General features: G+C 36.3%; 1 protein-coding gene across 1 annotated transcript in view; it reads left to right on the forward strand.

The window, feature by feature from the left end:
* The window catches only part of ADGRV1 (adhesion G protein-coupled receptor V1), a 423,988-nt gene that overhangs the window by 78,070 nt on the left and 317,923 nt on the right, over nt 1–27,995 (forward strand). The window contains exons 29-43 of the mRNA XM_045571582.1: nt 162–771; nt 4,091–4,306; nt 5,868–6,083; nt 6,772–7,016; nt 8,444–8,625; nt 9,375–10,186; nt 11,056–11,265; nt 19,621–19,751; nt 21,026–21,125; nt 21,717–21,896; nt 22,537–22,700; nt 24,844–24,934; nt 26,766–26,844; nt 26,948–27,086; nt 27,674–27,815. Of these exons, the coding sequence (XP_045427538.1) occupies nt 162–771; nt 4,091–4,306; nt 5,868–6,083; nt 6,772–7,016; nt 8,444–8,625; nt 9,375–10,186; nt 11,056–11,265; nt 19,621–19,751; nt 21,026–21,125; nt 21,717–21,896; nt 22,537–22,700; nt 24,844–24,934; nt 26,766–26,844; nt 26,948–27,086; nt 27,674–27,815 (3,517 nt within the window). The remainder of the gene's footprint in view (nt 1–161; nt 772–4,090; nt 4,307–5,867; nt 6,084–6,771; nt 7,017–8,443; nt 8,626–9,374; nt 10,187–11,055; nt 11,266–19,620; nt 19,752–21,025; nt 21,126–21,716; nt 21,897–22,536; nt 22,701–24,843; nt 24,935–26,765; nt 26,845–26,947; nt 27,087–27,673; nt 27,816–27,995) is intronic.

Here is a 27,995-nt window from a genome sequence, read left to right on the forward strand (position 1 = left end):
TCCATGTCTTCAAAATGGGTTATTACATGATACCTGCCTTTAAGAATCTCATATTTTTTAGAACAATTCATATAAAATTGCTTTCATTCTGTATTTACAAACTTCTAAGTTAGTGGTTTTAATACCTCTTTTAATACATGTTAATATTCAATATTTCCTAGATTATAAGAGGCCATGGAGCTCTGTCTCGAGTGACTTTGCTTTGGAGCATAGACTCTGACCCAGATGGCGACCTGGCCTTCATCTCTGGCAATGTCACGTTTGAAATTGGGCAAAAAAGGGCCAACATCACAGTGGAGATACTGCCGGACGAAGACCCAGAACTGGATAAGGCATTCTCCGTGTCAATCCTCAGTGTCTCCAGTGGATCTTTGGGAGTTCATGCTAACGCCACATTAATAGTTTTGGCTAGTGATGATCCTTGTGGAGTCTTCATCTTTTCTGAGAAAAATAGACCTATTGAAGTTGAAGAAGCAACTCAGAACATCACATTATCAATAATAAGGTTAAAAGGTCTCATGGGAAAAGTCATGGTCACGTATGCAACACTGGACGATATGGAAAATCCACCTTATTTTCCACCTAATTTAGCCAGAGCAACTCAAGGAAGGGACTATATACCAGCTTCTGGATTTGCTCTTTTCAAAGCCAATCAGAGTGAGGCCACAATAACAGTTACAATTTTGGATGATGATGAACCAGAAAGGTCAGAGTCTGTGTTTGTTGAACTACTCAACTCTTCTTTAATAGAGAAAGTACAGAATCGCCCAAGTAAGTATCCATTAGTGTATGATTATTATTATTATTAGAAATAATAATTCTAAAACCAAAGTTAAGAATTTGGTATAGTAGAAAGTCTATAAAAATATTAAGCTCTAAATTTGAAAGCACCATCTTAGTTTACTTGTAGGTAAATGGAAATGGGACACTTGAAAACATGAAATTATGTTTTAAAAGTCTGTTACATTCCAAGCCTAAAGTTTTAGAAGTCTATGTAATCCAGTGTAGCTGACCTCTAGTACTATCTATTCTAATAAAAGCGTAAAATAAATACTAATTAAACCAGATGTCTTCCAGACATTGATCTGGACAAAGCCACAGAGGCTGCCTGTGAGGGGCGTGGAGAGGTGGGGCAGCACAGCGCGGGAGAGGCAGGCGGCGGGGAGGAGGCGGTGCTGCTGCGGAGAGGAGAGGAGATACTGCCGCCGCCACCACCCCTTTTGCAGAGGTGGCGTGGGAGAGGCGGCTATGCAGGCCTTCCGGCGCCAAGGCTCCTTCCGCAGAGGCAGCAATAGAGGCAGAGGGGTGGTGCAGGTAGGGATGGAGAGCTGGGCCTGAGCAGATGGAACTGAAAGCAGTTCCTGTGGTATAGCTTGTTCATTAGTCACATTTTCTATGTGGACATAAAACTTTAAAAAGGTGAAAAGAATCTAGATTTTCTGGAATAAGGGAAGAAGTAAAGGCAAAAATATTTCTATATTAATTTAAGATCAATTTATTATCAGTTTTAGGACAATATTTATATGAAAACAAAACCTTTTTAAGGAGACTGAAAGTACATAGTCCAAAGAGTCAGATTCCAAGATCTCCTGTTGAGCATGCGATGCCACATAGATGATGGTTCTTACAAGTAAATTTCTTGACCTTACTGTAACATTTCGATGAATATAATGTATAGTAAGCAACATTCTTGCCCACAATGTTGTAATTGTAGCTCAGGGTTAGAAGGTAATTTACTTTATAGGATAACTGCTAACATTACATTTTTAGATAACACTTAAAGTTAAAATTCTCACACAATACTTTTTTTTTTCTCAGCAAGATTTAGAATCAGTTAAAATAACAAATAAATTGAAGTAAAAAGCAATGAGTCTTATTAAGTAATAATTATTTAATAAAGCCTGGTTTTCATGGAACACACCGTTTTTAAGTGAGATAGAAATAAAACAAGGAGAGAATACTCCATATACCAGTGTCTGAAAGCTGTGGGTACTGGTGTCAGATAACTTATGTTTCAACTATAATAATAAAATTGGACATAATCATTTTTAGCCTCCGTGTCCTTATGGGCAATACAGAAATATTAACTTAAATATGATAACATATGTGAAAATGAATGCAGTGTCTGGCACATGGTAAGCATTCGATATATGTGAATAATTATTAATAATAAGGTGGTACATGTAGAATGTCAATGAGTTATGGGCTGGGAGAAACAAATGATGTATTTTATGCTCGATGTATCCCTGGAATCATACAGCATACTTGGGGCAGTTCAGGATAGTCATAAGCCATATGTGAAATAATTAAAGAACAATTAAGGGCACATCTGTGTGATATTGATTCAGATTTTAATAGGCAGAATCAGTATAGAACCTGTTAGGATCTGTATTAATCTACTCTGAGTATAATCAAGTTTCAGGAGAGGTTTGATGAGTAATCCTCTCTAATAAAAGAGAAACATGTAAATTGACCGTACCTTAGCCACACCCATAAGCCATGCCCACCAGCCAACCAGGGCGAGTATGCAAATCAACCCAACCAAGATGGTGGTTAATTTGCACATCCAGGCCAGAGCGAAGACTGAAGACAGCTAGAAAGAAGCCAAGTGTTACAGAAGGGAGTGAAGCTGCGGAGAAGCAAGCAAGTAGGGCAGCAGCGAAGGAAGGGAAGCAGGCGGGGTGGGGAGAAGGGAGATAAGTCAGCAGGGCTGTGAAGAAGGGAGGGAAGGGAGGGGAAGGAGGGGCAGTGGAGACCGCAGCAGGAAGCCCTATTGCTGGAATCTTCCTGTAAGGGGACTCTAGTTGTATATAAGAGATTAGACAAACCCTACAGGTCACTTCCTCCCCATCTTTGTCTCTCTGATTCCTCATCTGTAAATTGTGACAATATTACTGACCACTTAGAGATGTCCTGGGGATTAAATGACTTGATATAAAAAATGTGCTTAGAACAATGTCAGGCAAATAGTATACCCTCAAAAAAATGTCATTTGTTGCTACAACTCTCTGTCTCTGCAATTCTTTTCTAATTTAGCTGAGTTTAATTATATTATACTGATTTCTAGTTGTGACTTTATGATATAATTTAGTATGACCTGGGCCTATATAGTTGAAATTAAATGGTGGTGTTAATTTGTCTGAAAATGTTGAATTTTATACATTATCACATATTTCCAAATACCATCATTGTTCGAGATATTCTAAATATAAACTCTATAGAAAGAATACAAAAAATTAAATATGATCTCAAAATTCTTTAGTTCTAGTAAAAGTTTTAGATGCTTTGTTTGTGTTAAAAGACTGCTTTTTATATTGTTTTGGGAAGGGTTCTGGTTGGAATTGTACCTCTGTATGAGGGTTAGTTTTTGGAAAGTCCCAAATGCTTTCAAAATAAGCTTTGCTCTCTTGATAATCAGTGGAACATAAGCAAAGAGCTTATTGCACAAACTCTTTTATAGCAGCATTGGGGTAGTATTGAAATGCTTTTTCCAGATAAGGTAGTTGAGTTAACTAAGAAGGGGTAGAAAGGAACAGGTTTGTGAGGGAGGAAAGTTGAGGCAGAGACACAGTATTTAGAGTGTGATGATTGGCTGCAGCTGGTCTTCAAGGTCATGGAGTTAAATTACTTTCCTACTCAATTTTGTAACTGAAATGCTGTTTTTTTGTTTGTTTGTTTGTTTTAAATTTATGGAATGCTGGTAACCAATTTAAAAGATTATAGTTCTATAGGTTTCATTATTATCTCTTGTAATATATACAAAGTGATGATTTATTATACTCTGATTCTTTTTGCTTTTTGACAAATTTCTAATACTTATTAAATTTTGCCTGTAGGCTAATTATTTGTTGTCTAAGAATTCTATTGATATAATAAAAATCTTCAATAGACTATAAAGCTATAAGAGTAGGGACTTTGTGTTTATTTTTGTATCTACAATGTATATATTAGTACTAATTCATACTGTAGTAATATTTCATAGAGAGAAAACACTAAGTTATCATCCCATTTGGTTGATGGGATCTTGCTGAGGCTTAATGACTTTTGACTAGTTCTTAGAATTTTTGATAGATTCTCTTCTCTTTTTCAGTTCCCAATTCTCCACGCCTGGGACCTAAGGTAGAAACCATTGCTCACCTAATTATCAATGCCAATGATGATGCCTTTGGAATTCTTCAGCTCTCAGCTCCACTTGTTCGAGTGTCAGAAAATCACGTTGGACCCATTATCAATGTGACTAGAACAGGAGGAGCATTTGCAGATGTTTCTGTGAAGTTTAAAGCTGTGCCAATAACTGCAATAGCTGGTGAGAAAGACGTCTAAGGAGCAGTGAAGTATTTTAGAGGGAAATTTTATCCTTGATTAACGAACCTCAAAGATGTAGTTAGAAAAATCAGTCAGAAAACAGCAATATTCCTGCATCTTTTTAAAGGAACAAATCCATATCTTTCATCACATATTTATGACACTGATTTTGTAGAATTTATGGAAACTACTAGTGAATTGTATATGAATGTAAAAGCTCAGATGACCAAAATATGCACAAACCAATTAAAAGACATGAAGGAAAGCATGGTTAGGTTTTCTCTGTGTACCTTTTAGTTTTTTGAAAGGGACTCATGTAAATGATACCTAAGAATGAATGCAAGATAAAACGTGCAGCCATGTGACCATAGTACTTGGCCATAATTTTGTTTCTCGACCCTTTTTCTTGCTTGTTTCCTTATTTATTAAGAACATGGAAGAGACAATGGTTACCATTAACTATTTTATGTATAAGCAAAGCGATTTCATTGCCAAATGCAAACATTAGGAGACTGCCTTCTTGGATGGTGCAGTTACCTAGAGGGAGAGTTGCCAAAGAGCAATTCAATTGGTTTTTGTCTAGTATGCACTCAAAGGAACATGAGTGTGAATGGATAGGATAGCAGGCTTGATTTTTTGAAATAAATTACCTGGATATGAGACTTGCTTGAAAAGATGATAAACCAGGCTCAGTTCCCCAGGTGGTGTGTGTGTGTGTGTGTGTGTGTGTGTGTGTGTGTGTCTTTGTGTGTTTATATTTTAGGAACTTTGCCCTCAGGCTCCATAGGAAGCCTCTCTCCTTTCCCCAGCCTCTGCTGGACCAGAAACAAAGTCATCCTGGGCAGTTACACAATAGCAAATTTCAATCCAACTTTATAGAAGGTCCTTAATTTCCAGGTTTAACATTGCTGATATTGACATGCCCATATCAGTGCTACAGTATAATTTATTTCCCCAGTGAGATTAGAATTCTAGTCTTGTTCTTTGTTTTAAAAATATTATATACACTTTTATTTTGTAGATAAAGGGCTATCTTTTGGTTATAAATGACTTATGGCTATCTATCCATATCTATATATCATTTATATACAGATTGTTCCAAAGATATATAAACACTTTAACAGCTGATAGTTCAGTTTTGAAAATGAACTGTATTTTAATAAACATTGCCTTTATAATTATTCAAAATGTGTGTATACAATTTTGGGGGAATTCTATACACACATACACACACACACACACACACACACACACGAAAAACAATACAAATTATGCACACATCTTTCTAAAAATGAACATGTGGACTCAAACATCCTTAGGAAATCTTTTTCATTATTTTGTGATATCAAATCCTCAACTCCACCCCCGCCTTTTTTTTTTTTTTTTTTTTTTTTTAGCAAGACAGGTAAAGTCTTCTTGTTTAGAATAAATCTAGTAAATCTTCTCAGAAAAGTCTTTCCAAGTATATCCGTAAAATTTGATACATCATAGATTCCCATAGTATGTGGCATGTTTATTATATTGTGGAATAAGCCTTGGCATTTTGCTTTTTGTCTCTGTAGGTGAAGATTATAGTATAGCTTCATCAGATGTGGTCTTGCTAGAAGGGGAAACCAGTAAAGCAGTGCCAATATATATCATTGATGACATTTACCCTGAGCTGGAAGAATCTTTTCTTGTGCAACTGCTGAATGAAACGACAGGAGGAGCCAGACTAGGGGCGTTAACAGAGGCAATCATTATCATTGAGGCCTCTGATGACCCCTATGGATTATTCGGTAACCAGATTAGTCTGTATCTCTTTTACTTGTCTGCATAGATCATACATTTCTTAGTTTTTAGGGATGAACAATTGATTTGACCATGTCCTCTTTTTAACTTGTTAATACTGATATAAACAGCATCTTTTACACTCACTGGCAGTGGTTAGTGGTTAACAAATTGTGACTTCCACATTTATGCAGAGCTTTAGAACCTTTTACATTATATCTGGCTCCTAGATGTGTTTTGTGAATCTTAGATATTCTTTAAAAAATTAATTTCTACAGATTACACAAAAATTTGGATATCTGGGCTTTCTGGTTTGGTAGGAAAGTCTGGTAACATTCAGCCCCTTCTCCTGCCTAGCAATTAGTCATGGGAGCCATATAGCCACTGTCCCTTCGGACCAGGCTTGCACTGGGCAGTTAGCCAACGAATTCATTAGATACTCCTCACTCACAACTGGTGTATGCCTGACCCCTGTGGGCATTTGGATTTGTGATTTCTGCTTCTGTCATAGTGAAAAATCATTTTGAAGTCTTGGTGGCCCAGCCACTTTGTATCACAGCATGTTACTCCGATTGGATGGGGGTTAGCTACTTAGATTGCATAAGGGGGGAAACGTGACCAGAGGACAGCGATTGTTTAGATCTGTGTAATTCAGTTTCATTTTGTATGTGAAACCAACTCTGCTCTGCCCTTCAGGTTTCCAGATTACTAAACTTATTGTAGAGGAACCTGAGTTTAATTCAGTGAAGGTAAACCTGCCAATAATTCGAAATTCTGGGACACTCGGCAATGTTACTATTCAGTGGGTTGCCACCATTAATGGACAGCTTGCTACTGGCGACCTGCGAGTTGTCTCAGGTAATGTGACCTTTGCCCCTGGGGAAACCATTCAAACCTTGTTGTTAGAGGTCCTGGCTGACGACGTTCCGGAGATTGAAGAGGTGAGAGGATGCCTAGTTTAGAGTGACACTTGTCTTGTAGTGACTAGAACAGATGCTGTTGTTGTGACATTTATAGAGGATGTCAAATAAGTTATTTCTGCAAGAATGTTCAAAGTATGGTAGTATGAAAGTGGTCCTTACAGATAACAAAACAAGGAATATTCTAGAAGTAGGTCTTATGCACATACCAGTTTACTAGTGTAAGATGTTTTTATGGACTGTATTTTTCAACATTTTGGTTAAGGGATTAGATATATAATACATTTATCATAATTTTTGCTACGTTGTTTCATATAAATTCTTAATTTGTTTATATCCATACTCCCTTTGAGCTTAAATTAGATTTTGATTTTTTCACTTGTTCATTAATTTATACATCAACAATTTTGAGAATTTACTATGTGACAAATGCCTTGCTAGATATAGCTGCCTGATGTTTATTTTTCATGATGAATTAGCAAAGTAGCAAATAAAAGTAGAGTCTCAGGGGGAAAGTTGGTTCATCCATGCCATATATTGGCTAAGGATGCTTTTATTTTATAAAATTCAAGTATTATTAAAGCCCAGATCTCATAAAATTGAATTCAATAGCATTTATTCTTTAATTCTGTCAATTTTTTTTAGTTCATAAAATTTCATTTGAGTGGTAGTAATTGTATCATTATTCATTCCTAAAGATAGTTAATATCTTTAAAACATTTCTCTTCTCTCTAAATATAGATGGTATTGTGATGTTATTTTTTTCTTTTAAATTTTGTCAGAAAATTTTCATTTAAGTGAATGTGGAAAATAAAGCATAATATATTGACTTCATGAAACATATGTACTATTTTCCCTAAATAAAAAAGGTATAGGACTAAAAGTCTATTATTAAAGTGGTAAACATAATCAGGAATCTCAAAATTGATTCACAAAATTATATAACTAAATATTAAGGAACTTTAAATAGCCCATTATTATTTTTTAAAATTTATTTTTAAGATATATTTTATTGATATTTTACAGAGAGGAGGAAGGGAGAGAGATAGAGAGCTAGAAACGTCGATGAGAGAGAAACATCTACCAGCCACCTCTTGCACACCCCCTACTGGGGATGTGCCTGCAACCAATGTACATGCCCTTGGCCGGAATCGAACCTGGGACCTTTCAGTCCACAGACTGATGCTCTACCACTGAGCCAAACCGGTTTTGGCTAAATAGTCCATTTTTAAATGTATAGCCATGCTGTATTATTAAAAGTTCATGATAGATTATTCTGTTACATCTTGGGTTTATAAATGTAATGGGATATTTTTTAAAATACATTTATATTATATTTCACTTTGTTCTTATACTTGTATGGATATGTTTAATTGTTTCCCTTGAATTATTTTTATTCTAATTTCAGAACTAGGTTTCTGTTAAGGAAGTTTTCACTGTATTTTTAGGTTATCCAAGTGCAACTAACTGATGCCTCTGGTGGAGGTACTATTGGGTTAGATCGAGTGGCAAATATTATTATTCCTGCCAATGATAATCCTTATGGTACAGTAGCCTTTGTTCAGTCGGTTTACCGTGTTCAAGAGCCTCTGGAGAGAAGTTCCTGTGCTAACATAACTGTCAGGAGAAGGTATTATTATGAGATGGTGACTTGCATCTGGGGTGGGGAGGTGATGGGAAAGGATCTTTTGCAGTTTGTTTTTTAATTCAATATAAATTATAATTTAGTAAATGATTGATGCCTAATAATATAAAGAGCTCTTTATATTTATCATACCTGTTATTAGTGAAATAGATACATCATTTCTAACTCTAAAAATTTGTTGCTTTAACCTGTTACTTGTTTTAGTTAGAACTTAAGTACAAGTAGCTTCTAAATTAAAGAACATTCATATGTGAAGTAGTTAATTTTCAAGTTCTTTTTTCCCCCCCTTGCATTTCTTTCATGAGGGAGTTTAGAGTTCACTGAATTCCTTTAGAAAATAGAAAATATAGGACTTGAGGACCTTATGGCAAATAATTATATTCCCTCAAAATGTATTCCTGCTGTTATCGTTACTTTGTTTCAGAGAAATCTAGTAATGAAAATTAATTTTCTATTTCTGTTTGTTAATTTAAAAATGGATATGACTTGCATATCTTACAAGGTATTTTCATAGCTTGGTAAATATTTTGTTTCCTCAAAAACTAGCAAGGTTACCTTACATGAGAAAGTAAAACATTGAAAGACAAACGTAATAGAGGCCTGGTTGTATTTGTACAGCGACATTATACGTACACTTAAAAAGTGAAAACTGCAATTAGTAGTTCTTTTCTATATGTAATCCACAGATTGCTTTGGTGCTTAATGTGTCTTTTAATTGTCACTCCACGTTTTAGCGGCGGGCGCTTTGGCCAGCTCTTGCTGTTCTACAGTACTTCCGATATTGATGTAGTGGCTCTTGCAGTGGAGGAAGGACAAGATTTACTGTCCTACTATGAATCGCCAATGCAGGGGGTCCCCGACCCACTTTGGAGAACGTGGGTGAATGTCTCTGCCATGGGGGAACCCCAGCACACTTGTGCCACTTTGTGCCTCAAAGAGCACGCGTGCTCAGCGTTTTCATTTCTCAGCGCCTCCGAGGGCCCCCAGTGTTTCTGGATGACATCCTGGGTCAGTCCGAATGTTAACCACTCAGACTTCTGGACCTACAGGAAAAACATGACCAGGGTAGCCTCTCTTTTTAGCGGTCAGGCCGTGGCTGGCAGTGACTATGAGCCTGTGACAAGGCAATGGGTCATCATGCGGGAAGGCGATGAATTTGCAAATCTGACAGTTTGTATTCTTGTGGATGACATCCCAGAGATGGATGAGAGCTTCCTGATTTCTCTTGTTGAAGTCCACCTCATGAACATCACAGCCAGCTTTGAAAACCAGCCAACCATAGGACAGCCAAACACGTCTACCGTTGTCATAGCGTTAAACGGCGACGCCTTCGGGGTGTTCACGATGTACAGTATTAGTCCCAACACCTCCGGAGACGGCTTGTACGTGGAAGTCCAGGAGAAGCCCCAGACCACAGTGGAGCTGATGATCCACAGGACGGGGGGCAGCCTAGGCCAGGTGACAGTCGAGTGGCGGGTTGTTGGTGGAACCGCTACTGAAGGTTTAGACTTTATAGGTGCTGGAGACATTCTGACTTTTGCTGAAGGTGAGTGGTGGTTCTATAATAAATGGGTTGCAGTGTGTCCTAAAGTTATCGTATTTAATTTTTATGGTAATGTTAATATGTACAAGCCTAGTGTGGATCTGAAAAAATGCAAGTTGGTTGACATGACACATGAAGACTGACATGGATGTACATATGCATTCTTTTAGTCTATTAAACAAAGAAGGGTTTTAGGAGAAGTGTGAGTTTTACTCCTTTATACGTGATACAGATAAGTAAGCAAGTCTAAGGAAAGCTCTAAATTTTTTTTAAGGAAAACTACAACCAAACACGTGGCTAATACTTTGCGTGGGGGAAAGGTATTTTTACCGAGAGCATTGTTTAAATCCGGATTTGGGCAATAATAGATTCCACTTGAAAAAGTGGCATGTACTCATCAAAACCTCACTGTATACAGAAAAAATGAATGAAATAAACACTCACAATTACATATGTTAGAGCAGTTCATTGCACCTTTTATTATTTAACTTTTTGCGAAATTTTTTTGGAAATAGTAACTGGGGGAGTCATGATACATGTATCATAACTCTTTGAAATATCTAATTGGCATCTGTTTTACAGTAAATTTTAAAATAGTATAAAACATTTCTATAATGTCTTTTTTTCTAGTAAATTATTTTGAGAATAATGGAATATGACATGCCTGTTGGGTTGATGGGCACAGGTTGGTAATTGGTAATTTTCTCCTTATTTCAAAGGAAATAATGAAAATTTATAAGAAAGGAGTGAAGGTGAAAATTTAAAGTTAGATTCCCCCCTCTCCCCCCCAGTAGCTTTAGTAACTGCCAAGTTATCATATGAAGTAATGGCATTTTATAAATTAGTATTGCTTTGAATTAATTTTTTTATAGGTGAAACCAAAAAGATAGCCATTTTAACCATCTTGGACGATTCCGAGCCAGAGGACGATGAAAGCATCATAGTGAGCTTAGTGTACACGGAAGGCGGAAGCAGAATTTTGCCCAGCTCCGACACGGTGCGAGTGACCATTCTGGCTAATGACAACGTGGCGGGAATTGTCAGCTTTCAGACAGCTTCCAGATCTGTCATAGGTCATGAAGGTGGGTTCCTTTTTGTGTGGAGCACATTCATTCTTTTTTCCATGGATGTCAGTTTTTGTTTAGTCTTGTAATGTTTCTGATATGTTTTATCCTTTCTTTATTTTTATTTTTATTTTTTATTTTTTTAAATCAATCTTTATTGTTCATATTACAAAGGTTCCTCATTTCTTCCCCCCTCCACCAGTTTCCCACCCCACCCTCCGCCCCCTCCCCATCCCCCATTGTCCTCATCCATAGGTGCACGGTTTATGTTCAGTCTCTTCCTCCCTCCCTTTCCCCGATAGTAAATCCCTTTTCAGATAGTAAATCATCTTTCTTTATTTTGTAAGGTTATGTATGCTTGTGTGCATGGAACTTATGTGGGAGAGGGCTGTACAGTGAACTGTTTAACTACATTTAGAAGATTAATATTGTCTTCTAGCTCACCAGTCCCCACTTGCGTGACTTTAAGGAAGTTAGTCAGACCAAGCATGCTCAGCTTTCTCATCTGTTAAATGGTAGCAAATATCACTTATAGGTTTCTTTGTGAGGATTAAGTGAGCTAGTAAATATAAAGTGCTTAGCATTGCTCCTGGCAAGTATATACATGCTCAGTGGTAGCTGCCCATGTTAAGCAGTGAAACATCAGCTTTCTGTTCAAAACAAATGGTGGTTTGTAATCAGTGAGAATGTTAGCCTTGGCTTTATATTGTGTTTATATATTTTATGAACAAAGTGCCAAACTAGAAAATATTTATAAAATGTTCATCTTCTTCTTAAACAATTTTTTTGAATTCTTAATATTTTACATTATTTGTAAGGTGTTGCATATATAGGGTGGGGCAAAGGTAGATTTATACTTTTGAGTACATGAAACAGTTTATTTTTGCATTATTATTTGTTAATTATTGTATTATTTTCCATATGAACAAATGTAAATCAATTTTTGTCCCACCCTGTATAGGCTATTGTTTTGTTTAAAAGATGATGGCAATGTTTTTGGGTTTTGAATAAGCCTGTTTGAGATAAAACTTGTATTTATAGCCTGTGTTTCATTGTAGTTCCTATTTAGAAAAAAAAAAAAATAGTATCTCAAAAAGATAAGGAATGGAAAGGATATTGATCATGCATTTGGACTTATATTTTACAGATGAGAAAATTGAGACAGTGAAAGAATGACTTGACAAGGTCATACAGCTAGTTAGTTGCTGTGCTGGAAACAAAGTGAATTTTAGTGTGTGTTACCGTTCACATTACTGTACTCCCAACTTGTATGTTTAATTTATCGATGCAAATGCCTTAGCCATTTCCAGCACTATTTCCTTTGATTGATGGCCTAGAATATCATGTTTTCAAAGCAGTGGTGACTGGAAGTGACTATTAAACAGCCATACATTTAACTAAAGGCAGATCATCAAAAATTATTTGTAACATAATGCAAGTAGAAAGCCACCATAGGAAAAGTTAATCTTAATAACTATGATAATAGTAATAACATTTATTGAGTATTTTCTGTGTGCCAGAATTTTCACATCCATTATTTCACTTAATTATAACAATACAGATAATGGTATGCAGCATATTTTTACATAAAGAAACTGAATTTTAGAGACTAAATAGCACAGTTATTAATGGAGGAGCTTATACCCAGTGCTATCTGAATCCAGAGGCCGTGCCACAGGGCAGTTTATGAGAAGAGACTTCGTTTTGCTTGAACTTAAATCTGCTGCAGAACTTGACAATGTAGGAACTTTGAGAAAATATTTCAAGTGGTTTGACTTGGAAGAATAATTAATTTAAAATAAAATGTCCGTGTAAGAGAAGGAAACTGGTGAGAGAACCTGACTCCATCTAGGTTACACATGGAAATTGGATATTTAAAGATAATAGTTGAAATCAGAAAAATTAATAAAATCTTTATGGCTAGAGAAAGAAAAGCAAATAGTCAAGGATAGAGCCATATGGAATACCAGGCTAAGGTGCTAGGAAAGAAAAGATCTGAGAAAGAGAGAAAGTTCTCCAAAAGAGGTGGGAAGAAACCACGTTAAGAGTGTTTTCATTAATTATCAGAATAACTAATCAGTATGTCTCATACTAACATGTGCAACAAGTGAGATTAGATCCCCAAATATGCTAGGGGAAACATTAACAACCATGAGGTTTTAAAAGAGAACTTGGGATAAGGAGCAGATAGCTAAGGATGATAAAAAGCTGCAGAAGCCTTCAAGCAGTGCTTCTCAAAGTGTGGTCCTCAAGCCAATGCCTGTTCACAAAGTGCCTCTACTAGTTTCTGACAAGATAAGTTCAGGAACTGAAATCACCTTTTCTAGAAACTTATGTAGAACAACTTCATTTTGCTGTGATACTCAAAAGTGATATCTATGGGCTTGTTTATGTGTTTTTGTTTTTGCTTTTGTTTTGCTATTTAATCTAGCCCTTCATTTTATTGTGTTTCACAAAAATGTTAGTCCACAAGGGGTAGATCAGGCAAACAAAACAAGAAAAATAAACAAAAACCTCTTGCTCTCCACTGCATTGTGAGAAGCACTACTCTAGGAAGTAGTCTGTTTATTGGCCACTGAGAGCAAGGAAAGGAGAAAAAAATTGGAAAAAATGAATTAAAGAGGAGTATTTTGGATTAGTTTTTGTCTTGTTGAAGAAATACAAGAAAGAAAATAATGTGGAAGATAATGAAAGTCAGTGGTATGGAAGGTATAAATAAGATCAGGTCCAGGAAGGATTAGATTTAGGGGAAGACTTAGAGCTAGACTAAGGATGTAATTTTCAACATGATAGCATTTCTTTTAAGGATACCAAAGAATTTGGAAGACCAGTATCACTTCAAAGGTATTTTAATTGTAAAGCAGCTAGGGGCATGAAAGTGCATCCTCTGAGCATGTGGGCAGAGAGGATGGTGGGTGCTTTGGAGGGTTCTGAAGGAACCTCAGTTTTCCCACTGACACTGGCACCTGTGTTGTCCTTCACCTGGATGAACTTAATCTGAAAATCAGAGTGTGGTTTTTTAGCTGCCAACAGCTAAATATCTGCAAAGAGGACAAAGGGATTGTTGATTAAAACAAGTGGTCCAAGTGTGTTGTTGCTGGTTAAAAATCTGCTGTTGCACATTAATCTATGAGCATGAGTTTGGTTCAGGAAATAAAACACTGAATTGCTTTTACCATTTACATGAGTGCTAGATTTTTTGAAATATATTTTCTAAACATAAATCGGGAGGAATTTCTATTTTTTAAACTTATTTTTCTTTTCCTTTGTTCCTAAACCTTTTTCCTAGAGTCTGAATTGGTTTTCTTTTTCAAAGACACTATATGCACTATTTCAAGAACTTAGTATTTTGTGTATGTATTCTTTATATTGCCATTAAATTGCACAGAGAAAAGTATACCAAGCATAAGGGTAGCAAAGTGAATTAGTGAAAACTTGATGGTGATTCTTCAAAGTTAACTGCTAAAGAAATGGGGTAAAAATGGGATGTTAACAATGTTAACCTTGCTTTGGCCTTGAATTGGAGTTTCATTTATGTGATTAGATTTAAAACATGGACTATACTGAATTTCTGGCTCTGGAGTGCATTTTAAATTCATGGGGAGGAATTGCTTTAGAGTTTAACAATGTACTGAATTCTGAAGAATGCTTTTTCTACATTTTTGTCCTAAAGCAATTGAACAAATGTCTAGTAGTAAATATTACTTTCTTTCAAATGTAATGGGAAGAATTTAGAAATATGGGACAACAGATTTTTACTGTGGTTGCAAACTATGTAAGAATGTGCTCTTTATAAATCTGTGTGAGATGCTTCACTCAGTCACCCAACTTAGTAGTATCATAACCTCATGTTACATTCAGTGTGTTTAATTTTTTTTTACTTTTCTCAAAGATTCTATGAATCTTTCATAGGAAAGGATTTGAATAAGAAATGTAATTTTTAAAAATATAGATCAGCTATCTAGTTGTTCCTCAGTAAGCATGGGGGTTGGTTAGGCAGTGTTTCCCAACCTTCTCTCATGATGAGAATCACCATTGGAGTTGTTAAAACACAGATTCCTGAATCCCAACTAAGAAGTGCTAAACTAGAATTTTTGGGAACATATAGGTAAAATTGTATACTTAACTAGTGCTCTAAGACAGATTTTATATACAGAGCACTAAGTTAGGTATGCAATTTTACCTATATGTTCCCAAAAATTCTAGTTTAGCACTTCTTAGTTGGGATTCAGGAATCTGTGTTTTAACAACTCCACCAGGTGATTCTCATCATGAGAGAAGGTTGGGAAACACTGGGTTAGAGGACCACTGAAAATATAAAAATCCATGTATGGTCAAGTCTCTTATATAAGAGTAGAGGCCTGGTGCACAAACTTCATGCACTCGGTGGGGGGCGGGAGGTGTCCCCTCAGCCTGGCCTATGCCCTCTAACAGTCTGGGAGCCCACCTGTTGCAGCGCCACCACCAGGTAGTGTGGGCCTCCCTCTGTGTGCATTTTATATTCCTACTAGAGTCCTGGTGCATGAAATTCATGCACTGGGGGTAGGGGGATCTCTCAGCCTAGCCTAACCCCATTGAACAGACTGGGTGTCCTCAGGGGATGTCCTACTGATGGCTTAGGCCCACACCCCGGGGGGGATCGGACCTAAGCCTCAGTCTGGCCTCCCTCTGCGGGAGGTGTTGGGACTGATCAGGGGAAGGTGCCACCCCCATCACCCAGCTGCTGCTGCTACTGCCACTGCTGGTTGCCGCAGCTGCCAAGGTGTTTTCATCAACATGGACTCCAGTCCCTTCACCACGAAAAAATGACAACTGAGGATATGTTCCCATTGATGTTTAGAGAGCAGGGAAGAGAGAGGGGAAGACAGAGAGAAACATCATTGTGAAAGAGACAGTTCGATTGGTTGCCTCCTGCATGAGCCCTGACTTGGGCTTCAGCCAGGGTGGAGCCTGTAATCTAGCTACATGATCTTAATCAGAATTGAACCTGGACCCCCTGGTCTGCAGGCCAAGGCTCTGTCCACTGAGCCAAACCAGCTAGGGCAGGATATGACATTTCTTAGCTCCTCTAGCAGTGGACCTTCATTTTTTTCTTCCAGGAGTGAGGTGGAAAAACCTTAGATCAACTTCTTGGATTCTTATTACCCAAGTTACCAAGAACACCGTGTGTGGCAGCGTACAGGGAGCTTAGCTAATGAATGGTCAGAAAAGTTGTGTCCTCTGCAGCTCACGTGCAGAGGCCCTACTGGTGTGTGTCCTCTTGGGTTGGGGTGTCTCGGAGCAGGTGTCGTGTCTCCGCTCTGGCCCGCCCCCAGCCACGCAGTCCCCTCCTGCCTGTCTGTGTGCACAGCTCCTCTTGAGTCAGTCGTGATATAGCCTCCTGAGCTGGTCGTGATGCCCTAATTTGCATATTACTTCTTCATATATATATATATATATATATATATACTAGAAGTCCCTTGCAGGAAGATTCCTGCAATAAGGCTTCCTGCTGTGGTCTCCGCTGCCCCGTTGGCTTCCCTTCCTTCGCTGCTGCCCCACCTGCTTGCTTCTTCTCAGTTTCGCTCCCCTCTACAGAACTTGGCTTCTTTCTACACTGTCTTTAGTCTTCCCTCTGGCCTGGATATGCAAATTAACCGCCATCTTGGTTGGGTTGATTTGCATACTCACCCTGATTGGCTGGTGGCCGTGGCTTGTGGGTGTAGCGAAGGTGCGGTCAATTTGCATGTTTCTCTTTTATTAGAGAGGTTATAGATTCCTTATCTGTATTAGGCTAGGCCTAGATTCTATATGATATATCTTTTAGAGAATCACTGACTTTTGGTGGACTCCATAGATTTCTTGTCTGGATGTAGTCAGATTATTTGGTAGAGGAGAGTTCCCCTTAGTCTTTCATGGGCAAAACCTAGAAGGCAGTGTAGTACTTGGTAACATTTTTGTTATGTAAAAAATTTATCTTTCCTCCAGACCTACCTTCTGTCCTTTCCATTATATAAGACTAAGCACTTGTTTTAAGTTTTTTCTTTTTTAAAGACAATTTTTTGACTCCTCATCCAGGTAGAAGGTAACTTTCTAGTAATATTGCCCAGGAGGCATTTTATTGTAAATGAACCTGTTTCCTGGTTCTGTCTTAAAGAGGCAGAATCAATACCTTCATTTTGATTATTTGAAAAAATTTTACACTATTCAAGCTATTGACATAGTTAGGTTATGTGTTCAAGGAATGCTATGTTTATATTTTATTTGTGTGTGTGTGTGTGTGTGTGTGTCTGTGTGTGTGTGTGTGTGTGTGAGAGAGAGAGAGAGAGAGAGAGAGAGAGAGAGAGAGAGAGAGAGAGAGAGAATCATGCTGCAAATTGTGTTTCTTGCAACGTTTTCTTGCAAGTTTCTTGTATGGTAATGTGTTAAATTTTCAAAGATGATATTATTTAAGAGGTCTTATACTTTGAGTATTTTACATTTACTAAGTTAATAGAGGATTTTACTTTTTTCTCTCCTTAGAATTTTGTTTTCATTTTTACTTTATAATGTATATTTATTCCTAAATCTCTATGTATAATCTTGCAACCATAATTTAAAAAATTTATTGTGATTATAGAGACCCCTTCAATATAGATATTTATTAACCTACATTTTGTTTCTTGCCACTTGTATTTTACTGTATTTTTAGCACTGATCAAGCTTTCATCATTTTCCTCTTGAAGTATTACTAGGTTGTTTGATTTTTAAAAAAATTGAAAACCATGACTCCGTAAACCTTTTTATTTGTGTCACCAGACAACAGTGTCGGTGAAAATGACTCCAGGACTCTATCTGTGCCTTTCATTAATGAGCCTCCTTTGTTCAATACCAACCTGCTCTATGAGAAATTCTGCATATTGTACAGAGATTCCAGGGCTTTAGTAGTGCCTGTATTTGTTTGTGTGAGTAAGTTATTCAAGTATAAAAAATGATAAATAGTATGCTGACAATTATGACTGTTTAAACACAGTCTTTCAGTTAATCTGAACCTTTTGCTAATTTGATTTCCTAACTAGCAGTCTCTATATGTTAAAAACACACACAAATAGGACATAGTCTACTAATGGGATGGCAACTAAATTTATTATTTTGTATTGAAACACTTAAAAATGTTTACATTGAACATTCAAATGTTTGAGGAATCTTATTTAGAAGTTTTTCAGATTCTTTTGCCTTATAATATCCTCCACTCTCCCCAAATCATTTGTTGTTCTAAACATAAGTATGCTTATATCCAGTATACAAATTTAATTTTTGTTTCTTAGTAATTGAAGTTAATATAATTTCTGAATTAATCCATATTTTAAGAAACCTTTCTATTAGTAATGTTTTTTATCTTCAGAAATTAAAAAAAATATGGCAATTAAAATATGTGTAAAGGATATTTATATTTTATTTTATTTTTTCTCTGCTCATTTAAAAAGTATCAATTATATTTACTTATTTGGATTGAATATGCATGGATTTCAACTATACTTCTATGCCATAAAATTCAGATGTATTCTTTTAAAGCTTTAAAACATCACTTATTTTTTCACAATAATCATATTTTTGGTGCTACAGTTCGTTAGTATATTTTAACTTGGGTTTGTCATCAGGCAAAGCTTTTGAATTGAGCCTATTTTCAGCAAGCCACATGGCCCCCAGCAGTACTACATTTCACTTTCAGCAGATTAAAAGAAATGCCTATAGTGATATTCTTCAATTTTACAAAATATTACATGAGGACAAAAGCCAGGAATGGAAAGTATCTAAAATACCTCAGTTACCCAAGAAGGAAAACTGTAACTTTGTTGAAGTTACAGAGACTGATGTACAGATTTGACACCTTTCCTTTGTATTTCTTTTTATAAAACATAATCATTGATGGTATATGTAAGTTAAAACTTAAAGAAATGTGATTTTCAGGTATTTGCAAGCATTTTTATGCATGCATTGTGTAAAATCACATTGCATATCAGTGTAAGGAATTGTGTCCTTTTGAAAAATGAAGGGAAATTTACTTGTGCTATTGTTAGTTTTGACCATGAGAAATTTCTTTACAGAACATTCATGTTCTGGTGCATGTTTTGGAGTGTATAAAAGTTTGTGTTTCCCATTATAGCATGTGCTTTTGTAACTTTTACACATTGAACTTCCTGAAGTTCTACTAAATACAATTATTTAGAAATGAGATGCCCATGCTAATAAACAATAAGCATGTATAAAGCTTTAAGAAAACCCAAAACAGAACAGCTTTGTAATGTTCTGAAAAAGGTACTGTAATAGTTGCATGTTTGGGATTTGGGTTTGGTTGAGTTCAAATGTTAAATTCCTTTTCCATTAAGCATTTACCTGTACATTTCACTCCAGGAGAAATTTTGCAATTCCAAGTGATAAGAACACCCCCTGGTCGAGGAAATGTTACTGTCAACTGGAAAATTATTGGGCAAAATCTAGAACTCAATTTTGCTAACTTTACTGGACAACTTTTCTTTTCTGAGGTAAGACCACAAAGAAGAGCTTTACCAAACATGTATAGAGAAAACAGTGTGTTTGAGAAAAAGGAAAACTCTGATTATGTAAAGCACATGTGTCAAACACAAGGCCCGCGGGCCAAATCCGTCCCGCCAGGCCTTGCAATGTGGCCCGCACCGCGCTGTCATCACTGTACTCCACTGCGTTTCCATCACAATGACAGTTTATGACTGTTCAGTAAACCATTCGGCCCGCAATTTAGGCTGGATTTTAGATTTTGGCCCCTTCTCTGATTGAGTTCGACACCCCTAAATGTAAAGCAAGGATTAATGGAGGTTGATGGGAGAGCTACTTGCTTGGAACACTAAAGAAAGAACATTCCTTGAATAAAGAATTTCTAAGACTTGTAAGGGATGGATTTGTTTTTCCTTACGTGTTTGGTAGGTCTCTTTTAAAGAATTAGAAAAGGTCAACTTTGTATTTGAGACAAGTTCTCTTGCTGCTCTCCTGGCCTCCCATTATTGTCAACTGCATCATTCTGAAGACTGAGTGTTTGTCCCCCATCCTACTCCTCTCTGTCTTTGAATTTTAAATGCCTGGGAACAACAAATATAGCTGTAAAAATATATGTCTTTTATGGCCTTGTTGACAAGATATTGCATGAAGATAATACTAAAAATATATTTTTGAGGTGTCATTTAGAGACTGATAGTTTGAAAAAGGTGATTGTTGAGAAATCTATATTTAAAGAGTCAGAGTCGTAACATCCAAAACGACGGAAGGCTCCAAAGGCCAGGCAGGCTATATGTGCAGCAGGTGAGTGGGCTGACCGGCTGACCTCTCAGAGAGAGAGAGGCGGGGCTGATCAGCAGTGGCTGCAGCTGCTAGCAAGGCCCTGAGACAGAAGCAGGGTGATCAGATAGATAGGCCAAACAGATAGATATTTCTCCTTCATATCAATGTTTCTCACTCTTTTTCTCCCTTCCTCTCACTCTGGAAACATATTCTCAAGTGAGGATTGTAAAAAATTGTGCATCCAAACACTTTTTATTTAAGCCACATGCTCTGTGGCTTAAAAATATAAATTAAATAAAAAAAAAATTGACCAGGGATCAAACCTGCAACCTGGGCATGTGTTCTGATTGGGAATCAAAGTCATAACCTTTGGTGTATGAGACGGTTCTCCAACCACTGCACAACCTGGCCAGGGCTGAATGCACAGTTTTTAAGGCCAATAAAAGTAGAAGATATTTTGTGTTTACGGATAATAAGGGCATGAATTTCTTCCTGTTTGACATAGGGGTCATTGAGTAAAATAATATGTGTGCATTTGTTGGATGACAACATTCCTGAGGAGAAAGAAGTTTACCAAGTCATTCTGTATGATGTCAGGACACAAGGTAATTGAGAATTCAATTTTAATTTTTTGCCAGTATATTAGTTTCTTTTAAAAAAGTAACAGTTATCTATAAACTTAACAATTAATGTTACTTTATATATCACCTGTTCCTAAAAATATTAAATCCATAAAACATCAGCTCAGAATGGGAATATATTATCTTTATATACTCAGGAGCAACCTCTAAAAATTTTGCTAAATATTTTCTTATGGAATAAAAAATTTATGCAATTAATTTTATACTAGCAGTCCAATTTGGATTTAGACTCAGTATTTGTATATTTAAAATTCAGTCATTTTGAGAAAGTTATCTCAGGAATGTACATTCCTCAGTTCCTACTCAATTTCTGTTATTCAGATGACCAATCTAGCAAATAATGACAATAATATGTCAAGTGAAAAAAATTCATGATTTGCTATCTAGAAAAAGAAGATTAAAATTCAGATTCTCTTACTCAGCCTGAAGATTTCTATTAAGGACATGAACAAAACGGAACACTTTCTGTCTACTTTAATATGTTTCAGAGACTGAGGTTACCTTTTAAGTACTTAGAAGTTAATGCCGAGTCACTGTTGTAATTTTTGTGTTTAGGAGTCCCCCCAGCCGGAGTCGCTCTGCTTGACGCTCAGGGATATGCGGCTGTCCTGACTGTGGAAGCCAGCGATGAACCACACGGCGTTTTAAATTTTGCTCTTTCATCAAGATTTGTTTTGCTGCAAGAGGCTGACATAACGATTCAGCTCTTCATCAACAGAGAATTCGGGTCTCTAGGTTTGTGTTGCTCTGAGTGAATGGGGCTTCCAGACAGGTGCTTTTTCAGCCTTCTTCTTGTGTGGGTGAAGGCCATGGCTGACACAAAGAAGGGACAGGAAAAGCATTAACACCCGTATTTATTAATTTTAGGATAGGACTTCATAACTTCTTTATGTTTGAAAGATTAAAGTCATTTTGCGTTGTCACAAAAATGCTATGTAGCAAATAGACATAACCTCTCAGCATCCTAATAATGTTGGCTGTGAGTCCACTAACTTAGGCTGGGCTTGGGATGGTTCTATGCCACATGTCTCTCATTCTTCTCCCGGGACCAGGAGAAGTTCAAGGAAGCAAGTAAAAACATGCCAGGCCCCCAGAGGGCTAGGCTCAGAACTAGCACCTCTTCCCTTTATTTTGTGCTGTCAGCCAAAACAGGTCACACAGCCGCACTTAGAGCCTAGAGGCAGGGCAGTCTGCCTGCCCACCGGGGGACATCCCTGCGCCATTGCATGAGTAAAGGTCAAGGATATGGGAAGGTGTGAGGAGATGGGTTAATAATACAAACCACTAAGATGGCTTTAGATAAACCAAAGAGTTTCCAGTGAGATACTATATTAAAAGTTTAATTATAAAATCTTTCCCCATTCAATTCAACTAGGAGCCATTAATGTCACATATACCACAGTTCCTGGAATATTGAGTCTGAAGAACCAGACAGAAGGAAACTTAGCTGAGCCAGATGTTGACTTTGTCTCGGTAGTTGGCTTTCTGATTTTAGAAGAAGGGGTAACAGCAGCAGCCATCAACATAACTATACTTGAGGTAAACTCTTTTGCTTTACTGTATTAAATCCAAATAACCACATAGAAAGTAGAAATTGATAGAATATTCGGGAACCTTTAAATCAGCTTATCTCCTTTTGTGATTAAAAAAAACCCCAAAACACAAAAAAGTACCACATAGGGGTTTCTGCTGTTGTCTGGGTAGGCTGATCTGCAGTTGTGTATTTTATTACAGAAACATCTTGTGATAAAGACAATTTCCTTACGGAGCATTTTGGTTACTCTAAAGATGTCATTGAATCAGCAAATCAATGTTGCATCTTAATTTTTAGGACTGGTTAAATTAGAGGGACTTAGAGACCTTGGCGAGGTTGATGGCTTAAAATGTGATATGGTTACTGGCCTGTGTTCTCAGGGGTTAGAGCATCAGCCCTCACACTGAAGTGTCATGAGTTCAATTCCCAGTCAAGGGCACGTACCTGGGTTGCAGGTTTGATCCTCGGCTAGATTGGGGCAGGTTCAGGAGGCAACTAATTGATGTGCCTTTGACATCGAAGTTTCTCTCATTTTCTCTCTGTCTCCTACCACCCCATAAGCCAAATTGCCTCCTGCCTCCACTCCCTCTTAAAATCAATTGAAAATATATCCTTGGGTGAGGATTTTTAAAATATGCTTATGGTCAAATTGATAGTCAATCTCTTTGATTAGCAGTGATTATGATCAGTCTCTCCATATCCCACCCAACCCCTTGGCAACCAGTTTTCTCTTCTATTTCTATGAGTTTGACTTTTCCTTTTTTTTTTTTTTTTTTAAATATACCACAGTTAAGTGATACTAGTCAGTATTTGTCTTCCTCTGCCTAGTTTATTTTACTTAGCACAATCTCTTTTGATAAAAATGGCAGGATTTACATCTTTCTTGTGGATGAATAATATTCCTGTGTGTGTGTGTGTGTGTGTGTGTGTGTGTGCAATAGTAGTAGTAGTAGTAGTAGTGTATCTTCATCCATTTATTCCTTGACAGATACTTAGGTTGTTTTCATATCTTGTTTATTGTAAATAATGCTGCAATGAATATGGGGATGCATATATCTCTTTGATATCATGTTTTTTTTTCCTTTGGAAATATACCCAGGTATGAAATTGCTTTATTATATGTTTGTTCTTTTTTGAAATTTTTTGAGGAACCTCATATTATTTTGCATAGTGGCTGATACCAGTTTATATTTCCACCAATAGGGCACAAGGGTCCCTTCTCCACATTCTTGCTAACACTTCTTATTTTTTTGATAATAATACCCATTCTAACAGATGTTAGGTGATATCTCATTGTGATTTTCATTTGCATTTTCATGATGATTAGTAATGTTGAGTACCTTTTCATGTACCTGTTAGCCACTGTGTACCTTCCTTGGAAAATGTCTATTCAGTTTCTTCACACATTTTATTATAATTTTTATTTTTTAAAATATATTTTATTGATTTTACACAGAGAGGAATTGAGAGTGATAGAGAGTTAGGAACGTTGATGAGAGAGAAATATCGACCAGCTGCCTCTTGTACCTCCCCTCCCCCCACTGGAGATGTGCCTGCAACCAAGGTACGTGCCCTTGACCAGAATCGAACCTGGGACCTTTTAGTCCTCAGGCCGACGCTCTATCCACTGAGCCAAGCCGGTTTCGACTCTTCACACATTTTAAATCAGATTGTTTGATTTTTGGTATTGAGCTTGTGAGTTCTTTACATAGGTTAGATGTATGATATGTAAATATTTTTCCTGTTCCACAGATTGCCTTTTCATTTTGTTGATAGCTTCCTTGGCTGTACAGAAGCTTTTTAGTTTGGTGTAGTTCCACTTTCTTATTTTTGCTTTTGTTGTTTTTGCTTTTGGTGTCAAATTAAAATACCAATTGCCATGTTTTTTTGACATGTTAATCTTTTCTAATTTATGTTAGAATTTTTATATTTTCTGTATACAATTTAAGAAATATATATTTATATATACTTATAGATATTCTTAATATATTAATATATTTATATTAATTCATATAATAATATATTTATATATTCTTAATATATATTAATAAATATATATATTTATAAGATCATTTGAGAAACAGCTTGTCAGAGGTGATTACCTTGAGAACACAGTTATAGGGAGTTTAATGGGTGTCATTTCTGCAGGATGATATACCAGAACTGGAAGAATACTTCCTCGTGAACTTAACTTACGTTGAACTTCTGGCTCCTTTGACTTCATTTCCTCCTAGACTAGGTATGGTGGATTTTTGTTTGTTTCTGTTGCTCACTGCAAGCAAAGTGACTTAGTTTTTTAATCAGAAGTAATCCTTGTGATGTTTGTTGATATTAGCTATAGGTAAAATAATTATGTTTTTAGGTTAATTTTAATTTAGAGACTATTGCAGTTTAACTATTGGACATTGTAAACACATTTAAGAATTATTGTGTGATGTTTTTTACATCTTACAACCATTTTATAACCTAATTTGTAATCTTCAAAATTAAATTAGTTCTTAGGAAGGCATTTTTCTTTTAAAAAATTTATTTTGCTGTTTTCATTAGATCTCCAAACTATCAAATGATTTTATATTATCTTAGGCTAATCAGAGTGTTTTTGAATTTGTTGTGTTCTTATTTATTTTGACCTCTTATCTCTTTCTTTTCATGCATAGAAAAAACTCATTTAAATCATTACAGACTGAAAGGTAAAACTTGAAGCTCAGTAAAAATTTACGTAGATTATTTATTTTTAAAAGACAGACACCTGTTTGTGGTTTGGACATTTAATATTGGGAAATTTGTCAGGAATTTGTAGTTATGACAGCCCAGTAGGGGGTGGTAGGCTGCCTTCCTTTTTTTTTTTTTTTTTTTTTTTTTTTTTTTTTTAGTTAGAAGTTGCCCTGGGCAGATGGGAACTTAGTCTGAGTTAAAGAAAGAGAAGCATGGCCAAGAGCAGCGGCCTGGGTAACAGGAGTTTCTCATTCATTTCTGAACTCAACAAAATAACTTTTAAAATATCAAAAGGAAATCATCAGTTTTCAACATACCACTGTTTGATAAATTTCAGTTATTTTGCAAAAGGAATAAATGACTCCAGAGACTAGGCCATGTATATCAAGTAGTTATTATGAGATAGTTATCATTCACACTAAGAGAGCTAACAAAATAATTCATATTTCTTTAAAACTCACATTAAAGGTAATTTGAATAGTTTAACCTTTGTTGAGTGCTTTCTAATGCTCCTGTTCTAAGTGCTTTTGAATATTAGTGCTTTTATTCCCTGTTACCTTCCCATTTTACAGATGAGTGAGCTGACGCTAAGAGAAGCTAAGTATCATGCCCACAGTCACTCAGCTAGCAAATGGTGGAGCTGGGATTCTGCTTTGCAGCCTCTAGTCTGATGGGCACAGATTCTGATTTTATATTATTTGCTCAACAATGTATTCTTTTCACTCAGAGAGAATTACTCTCCAAACCCTTCCCCTACTCGTCAGCTACCAACACTACCCCAGATTAAGATAGTACCTTGGGAATTTAAAAAGGTATAGAACAAACATATTCAAAAAAACAAAACTAAACGATAACAGGATGTGTTATTCAGTATTTCAAAACTGAATAATGGATATTGGTAATATACTGACTGGGTGGACAGAATTCAAAATAAAAAGGGTAAAGAGAAGTTTATAATACTTCAATGTTAGTCTCTCTTTCTTTCTCCTAATCTTTCCCACCTGTCTCAGCTTCTGTTTGTATCCACCTCTGTCTGTCTCTCTTTTCCCCTCATACATTTTTCTCTGCAGTACTTCTTGCCCCTCTCTCCCCATTTCTTTCTCTTTGTTCTTTCTACTCTTTCCAATTCTTCTCAGCTGATTAAATTTCAGTAAGTCAATGCCTCCTGTTAGCAGTTTTCTTATTCAGATGTTATAAGCATTAATGTCTTTATTTTCTTAAACATCTTCTGAATAATGTTTCCAATACCTCTAAATTAGGAATTAATGTAGTCTTCAAGAGACTACCTTTCAATTCTATATAAAATAGTTTTTAAAATAATTTATGTTAAAGTGCATTTCTATGTTTTTTTTCAGATTCAGAGGGCTTGACTGCACAAATTATTATTGATGCCAATGACGGTGCTCGAGGCAAAATCGAATGGCAATATAGCAAGTAAGCCCAAGGCCAGAAGGGAGTCCTTTTCTGAGGTCCAGATTCTTTACTATTTATACAATAAAAGGTTATAAGGAAAATGCTTGTATTCCTTTTCTTACAGGTTTGAAATTAATGAAACCCAAGGACGTTTAACACTGATCGCCCAGAGGAGTGAGGGGGCCCTGGGCCACGTTTCCTTGTTCGTGTATGCCCAGAATTTGGAAGCACAGCTGGGGCTGGATTACAGCTTTACCCCGATGGTGAATTCCTTAAGAATGATAATGATTTAGGCCCTCTATAAATAAATTAATATAAACTAATAAACTATGACATATTTCCATTGTAAGTTAGGGGGGAGGACTTTCACAAAGTGGAATAGCTCTCTTCACTGTTTTACAATAGCATATAAGTTGTATTTTCAATACTATTCCAAAGATTAATCTGTATTCTATTAATGCATTATTGTATTGCAATACTTAATACTGAAGTGTTATCATGTTATAGAATTTATATTATTAGGTGACCTCAGAGTGTTTCTTATGCTTCTTGAAAATTTAACTGTTGTATTTCACATATGTTGTATTTTAAAATGTTTTAAAATACATTTTACTTTGTTTCTTTATGCCTTTTATTGCTTAACCAAACATTTACTTCCTTCTATTATTCCACAAATTTTACTTTCCAAACTTAATATTTTCCATTTAAATTTTTTAAAATTAAGCCAAAAACCCCTGTTAAGTCATTTATTTCACTTTCACAACTATATTGTATTGATATTTCTTTCCATTCTGTAAAAATGCAGAGTATATTTAAGTATCATACTATCTACTTTTACTTTCTTGACCAGATTCTTCATTTTGCTCATGGAGAACGGTATAAAAATGTTGACATCATGATTCTTGATGATGCTATTCCAGAAGGAGATGAAAAATTTCAGCTGATTTTAACAAATCCTTCTCCTGGACTAGAACTGGGGGAAAGTACAATAGGTAATTGATAATTTCTTATACACAGCTTCCTCTCCATCATGCACTTTTCCTGATATAGAACCAGATGTAAAGAGATTAGTCTTGATGGCTTTTTATGCTTACAGTACAAAATATTTTAAGTTAAGCATTTTGGAATTTCTGTGTCAACGTAACAATGCTTCTAGCGTGTGTGTGTGTGTG

Source organism: Pipistrellus kuhlii, unplaced genomic scaffold (genome assembly GCF_014108245.1).
Source record: "Pipistrellus kuhlii isolate mPipKuh1 unplaced genomic scaffold, mPipKuh1.p scaffold_m20_p_4, whole genome shotgun sequence".
NCBI lineage: Eukaryota > Metazoa > Chordata > Mammalia > Chiroptera > Vespertilionidae > Pipistrellus > Pipistrellus kuhlii.